Here is a 6,000-nt window from a genome sequence, read left to right on the forward strand (position 1 = left end):
TACAAAGACCCATGGTGAGGTGGTCAACTGAAGCAGCTGTAGGGGAGGATGTCAGAGTGAGGACAGGTGGCCCTGGAAGGCCTGAAGTCACGCGGTAGGAGACCTAGCATTGGACATGAAGTTTGGATCTCAGCTCTCCTGCTTGATGGCCATATGTCTTGGTTGGGAGTTCCTTTACCTCTTGGAAAGCCTCTTTGGCTCTTAAAGGATGACTTGAGGGCCATGAATGCGTTTTGCCTCATGTCTGACAGGCCCCTTTCTGTGGTTTTCAGGCTCATGGCCATGCCTTGTGTCTGCCAGGCTGCACGACTGAGCAGCTTTGTGGTTCATGGCAATGACCCTGGGAGTGCTTCCTGAGCTGGCTGGATAACTGGTCTCCAATCACGCCTGTAGGACATGTCCCTCTAAGTGTAGATGTGGCCAGGAGTTGTGCTGTTCAGAAGGGGTTGAATTCAAGCATTGCCATCTCTGCTTACTGGCACTGGGCAAGTGTCTTCTTGTTCTGAGCCTCTTTGTCTGAAAAATGGGGCAGACCCACCCTCGAGGGTCGAAGGACTGGAATCTCTGATAACATCCAGCCTGCCCTAGGTACCCAGCTACCCTGGGATCTTCTTCTAGAATCTCTTTGCCTTCCTAGTGATGTCAGGGGATTGAGGGCTCCAAGGCTTTGTTGGGCTTTAAATTCTGGTGTGATTGGGTAGGTCTTGGGGTGCATAGCATCCTCGTGATGGGGAGACACAGCATGCCCAGTTCATCAGTGTTCTGCTACACCAGCAGATACCCACTTTCAGCTCAGCCCAGCTGAGGCAGCCTAGAGTCTACAGGGTCAGGCATGCTGTGGTCCCTGGCTTAGCCTAGCATCAGCTCTTGTGGAGTGTGCAAAGCCTAGGCCTGAGAAATGGGTTTGTTGTGGCCACTGTGCCATTCTTCAGGCCTTCTCTGGTAGGACTGTGTGCTAGACTGGTCTGGCAATGTGGTGTTCCCTATAGGAGACCAAAGGTGCTATTGGAAGCAGGTGACACTTGTGAGGTCTGTGCTCCTGAGGTCCTCAGCAGAGATGAGGGAAGGTGCCTGTTCTGAAGTTAGGGCAACCTTAAGAGACCCAATCTGGGTGTCTACTCTAGGGCTTACCTCTTATGTCACATGACTCCCATGATAGAAAAAGTATGGGTGTAGCCTATGGGTGCTTGGTGGGTCCTCTGGGAATCAAGAGGATGGGCAGAGTGAACATGGAATGTCAGGCAGAGTGAGGCCCGGGGCTTGGCAGACGCATTCTAGACCTGGGATGTGGCAGTGAGTGACATGAATGCCTGATGTGAAGGAGCTGGTAATCTTAGTAGGAAAGCTGGCCAGTGTCACAGCTATTATGATTGCTGCTGCTGATATTCCACACGAGAGCTGGAGTGTGCAGTGAGTGGGTCAGGACCTTGTGTACGTTACTTCTACGGCACGAGGAGGCCTGTCATAACATCATGGGTGCACAGTCTTATGTACAGCAGCTCTGCTGTGGGAGGGGGAGCATGGGGGGAGTGGGTGTATGTGTGAGTGTGTGAGTGGGGGAAGCATGCGTGGGGCATGGGAGTTTGAGGAGACCTGTGTGTGAGTGTTTGTGTGTGTGAGTGAGTGAGTGAGAGAGAGAGAGAGAGAGAAAGAGAGAGAGAGAGAGAGAGGGCATGTATGTGTGCGGTGGGGGGAGCGTTTGTGTCCAGCCAGGAAAACAAGGCTGCGGGACTACCTGTACAGGCCTTGCAGCTCTCAGGGCAGAGGAAGGATGAAATTCGACTTGGCTCCTGGTGCCTGCCATGGGGACACAAGGCAGATGAAGTGAGGCTAGTGGTCCAGGTAGGAGGTGACCAGGGCTTGGGCTATGAGGGCGAGAAAAATATAAATATGTATCGAAAGCCAGAGCCCTTGGTATAGGAGTAAGAGACGAGAGGAGCCAGTGTTTCTGGCTGGATCTGCTGGGAGCCCCGGGGGGGTGGGGGGGGGGGGGGGGGGGGGGGGAGACTGTTTGCCAAGCTGAGAAGGTGGATTGAGGAGCAGGCTTCAAGTGGGAGGGGAAGACAGGGGATCTGTAGTGACTAAATAGGGGCTGGGTCTGCCAGTTACTGCCATGGGCCTTGGCTGCCTGCCCAGACAGACCTCCTGTCCTCTCTTTTGCAGAAGCGGCCCCACCTGGAGTTAGCCTGGGGGCAGTCCAGGGTCCACCAGACCCCGGGATGACCACAGCCAGCCGGGCCAACCCCTACAGCATTGTGTCATCAGAAGAGGACGGCCTACGCCTGGTTACCATGTCAGGCGCCAACGGCTTTGGCAACGGCAAGGTGCACACACGGCGCCGGTGCCGCAACCGCTTCGTCAAGAAGAACGGCCAGTGCAACATTGAGTTCGCCAACATGGATGAGAAGTCGCAGCGCTACCTGGCTGATATGTTTACCACGTGTGTGGATATCCGCTGGCGCTACATGCTCCTCATCTTCTCCCTGGCCTTCCTCGCCTCCTGGTTGCTGTTCGGCATCATCTTCTGGGTCATTGCCGTCGCCCATGGAGACCTGGAGCCAGCCGAGGGCCGCGGCCGTACCCCCTGTGTGCTGCAGGTCCACGGCTTCATGGCAGCCTTTCTCTTTTCCATCGAGACGCAGACCACCATTGGCTACGGGTTACGCTGCGTGACCGAGGAGTGCCCGGTGGCTGTCTTTATGGTGGTGGCACAATCCATCGTGGGCTGCATCATCGACTCCTTCATGATCGGTGCCATCATGGCCAAGATGGCACGGCCTAAGAAGCGAGCGCAGACTCTGCTTTTCAGCCATAACGCAGTGGTGGCTTTGCGCGATGGCAAGCTCTGCCTCATGTGGCGCGTGGGCAACCTGCGCAAGAGCCACATCGTAGAGGCCCACGTGCGGGCCCAGCTCATCAAGCCCAGGGTCACAGAAGAGGGTGAGTACATCCCACTGGACCAGATTGACATTGACGTGGGCTTTGATAAGGGCTTGGACCGGATCTTCCTGGTGTCGCCCATCACGATCTTGCACGAGATCGATGAGGCCAGCCCACTGTTTGGCATTAGCCGTCAGGACCTCGAGACAGATGACTTTGAGATTGTGGTCATCCTAGAAGGCATGGTAGAGGCCACCGCCATGACCACCCAGGCTCGCAGTTCCTACCTGGCTAATGAGATCCTGTGGGGCCACCGCTTTGAGCCGGTTCTCTTTGAGGAAAAAAACCAATACAAGATTGACTACTCCCACTTCCACAAGACCTATGAGGTGCCCTCCACGCCCCGCTGCAGCGCCAAGGACCTAGTGGAAAACAAGTTCCTCCTGCCCAGCGCCAACTCTTTCTGCTATGAGAACGAGCTGGCCTTCCTGAGCCGAGATGAGGAGGACGAGGTGGCTACAGACAGAGATGGCCGCAGCCCGCAACCTGAACCTGACTTTGATAGACTACAGGCTAGCAGTGGTGCCCTGGAGCAGCGGCCCTACAGACGGGAGTCAGAGATTTGAGTGCCCTTGGCTTAGGTGCAGTACTACCCTGACCACGATAGGTCCCATGTCACCCCGGGGGACCTGGGTTTCAGCAGAGCAGGCCAAATGCCTCAGGTCACAGACTCAGTAGCGTTTTTTAGTCTTTTCATGTTCTTTCGCAATAGCTTGGGAAAGTTGGTGGGCCACTCGGGTGGCCAGGGTGAACAACTGCCCGTGGCCTCCAAGGCTGATCAATACACGTGGGCAAGGAGGTGACCTCTTGGGGTAGGGTAAACCACTGGAGTCAGGGACTCTGCTGGAGGCCCTGGGTGCAGGTCCCAGCCCTGGTGGGAGAAGGCTATGTATGCACTCTTCATTGGGTTTTAAAAAAAAAAAAAAAAACTTGGATAAGACTGTTTACAAACAAACAAACAAACAAAAAACCACAAAACACAAGAAAACACTAACATGTGGTTTGATTTTTAAAATTCATGGTGTGGGGACAGTTAGACTCCTTGCTCAGTGCTGCCAGGCAAGCGGCTGGATGGAGTGCCCTGGAAGGTTCTTGGAGGAGGTCTGTTTTCTTCCTCACGTGTGCCAGGGCCCTGCGAGTTGTCGTGAATAAGGATGAATCGGGCTGCTTGTGACTGTTGTTTCTGATCCTAATAAAGTGTTTGGATGTCTCTGGGGGTGGGGGCCCACTAGGATGAATCTGGCTCGATCTTTTGCGTTTGACGGTGTACCTCAGCTGCGTCAGGGCTGGGTTTAGGAGCTCCTTCCGGGTTCCTGCTGTGATTCCTTTTCCTGTTTGCAGTGAGGGCCGGTAGGAAACATCTGGGTGGGTGGTCCTCAAGAAAGGACACTCAGGAAATTAGCATGGGGTTTGGGTCCCACACTTCCAGAAAGTGGGTCAGCCCCACCCGCTCGGGACTTACAGCTTGAGTTGTGCCTTAGAGACTCTACCGGTTGTCTGGCTTCGGTCACTTTTGGTTTTATCAGATTTGTTTAATCTTTCTCTGCTCCACTCCTGAAGCTCCCATAAGCCCCCCTCTGAGGGTGAGGAGGCTGCACTCCACTTGGTCCCACAGCTGTGTCTCTGCCTGCCTTTCTCCCACACTCCTGGGGCAAGATGAGATAGCTCCGCTGGCCCCAGCCAGGGATCTGCTGCTGGAAGGCAGAGTCTAGAAAAGGAGAGGAACAGCCACCCCCACCCCCACTCTCCACCCCCCACCCCCCAATAGACCCCTGCCACCATAGAGATGATCAGAGAAATGTCATAAAACAAAGAATTTCTGTTTAGCCTTTAGGGACCTGTGGTGGAGCTTTTCCTCTGAGGCCCCAAGCCGTGGAGTCTTCTTCACAGTGCCCAGTCAAGGGAGCCTTGGGGTGGGCTTGCTCCCAGGCATCTAGTTTAAGAGTCCATGCTAATTTCTAGCCTAGGACCTGCTGCAGAGGCCTCAGCTCCCTTGTGTTCTTGGCCCCATCCCTGGCCCCAAATCTCACTGACTTTTCTAGCCTCGGCCTTGGGGCCTAAAGGTGCATTCAGGTGAGAGTACTTGGTTCTCACTCACCTCTATCAGGTTGTCAGCGTGAGTGTTGAGGAAGGGGGGAAAAGGAGGGAGGGTCCTGGCCACTGGGTACCACTGTGGGAGCCTGGGCACCTGGTGGTCTGGAATAGGTGAGCCTGAATCCAGAGCAGGGTCTAGGGGCTCCAGGTCTCCCAAGGCCTGCTGCCAGTTCATCTCAATGCTGGAAGCATTCAATGCTGTGGCCCATCCTCCTCCCAGGCCCAGGCCTGCCAGAATGGTCCAGTCCCTGGGCCCTGCTGGAGAGCAGCTCAAACTGCCTTTCATCTCTGCCAAAGGCAGGCAGATGCTGTCGTTTCAATCCTGCCCTCTTTATTTTTGTCTCTTTCCCTGTATTTATTTATTGCTTGTGCTAAAGACCAAACTAGCCACCCCTCTTTAGTGCACTTAATGGGGGAGGCCACTGAGAGGGGAGCCATGTGCCTGTGCCAAGCAGGAAAGCTTGGGCCCTGGGAGGGCATGAGAAGGGAAGCCAGGGTGTATGTGTGCATGCATGTACAGATGTGCTCACATGATCATCTCCCTGTGTGTGACACTTGGTATGCAGGTATATGGTATACACAGGTGTTTGTGTACAGGTAGTCTATGTCTTCCCACAGGTATGTGTGTGCTTGTTTTTTTATTTTTATTTTTTTAATTGGGGTGAGGTGGAGTTAGTGCTCGCCAACCTGAACTGGCCAGGCTGGAAGCTACAGACATAATCACAGTGTGACTTGACTCCCTGCCCTGCCCTGGTTATGCAGGCTATACGCAGTGTGCGGCAGTTTGAGGAGTCTGACGGTAAGCCTCTGCACCAGATCCTGTTGGAGGCCATGGGGGCATCTGTGCGTGTGAACATGTGTGAGTGTGTGGAGGTCCCGGGGTGTGTATACGTGAATGTCAGTGGGGGGTGGGTGCGGTGTGCAGCATGTGAGAGCTGCACGGAATGAAACGGCTTCCCTGAGCCC

The 6,000-nt window shown here is 54.7% G+C and overlaps 1 protein-coding gene across 2 annotated transcripts in view; it reads left to right on the forward strand.

Moving 5' to 3' along the window:
* Nucleotides 1-3,688, forward strand: part of Kcnj12 (potassium inwardly rectifying channel subfamily J member 12) — a 46,607-nt gene extending 42,919 nt beyond the window's left edge. For both annotated transcript variants that reach the window (XM_051167377.1, XM_051167378.1), the window contains exon 2: nucleotides 2,164-3,688. In XM_051167377.1, coding sequence (XP_051023334.1) covers nucleotides 2,220-3,506 — 1,287 coding nt within the window. In that variant the 5' untranslated portion in view covers nucleotides 2,164-2,219 and the 3' untranslated portion in view covers nucleotides 3,507-3,688. The remainder of the gene's footprint in view (nucleotides 1-2,163) is intronic.
* The last annotated feature ends 2,312 nt before the right edge of the window (nucleotides 3,689-6,000 follow it).

This window comes from Acomys russatus, chromosome 25 (genome assembly GCF_903995435.1).
Source record: "Acomys russatus chromosome 25, mAcoRus1.1, whole genome shotgun sequence".
Lineage (NCBI taxonomy): Eukaryota > Metazoa > Chordata > Mammalia > Rodentia > Muridae > Acomys > Acomys russatus.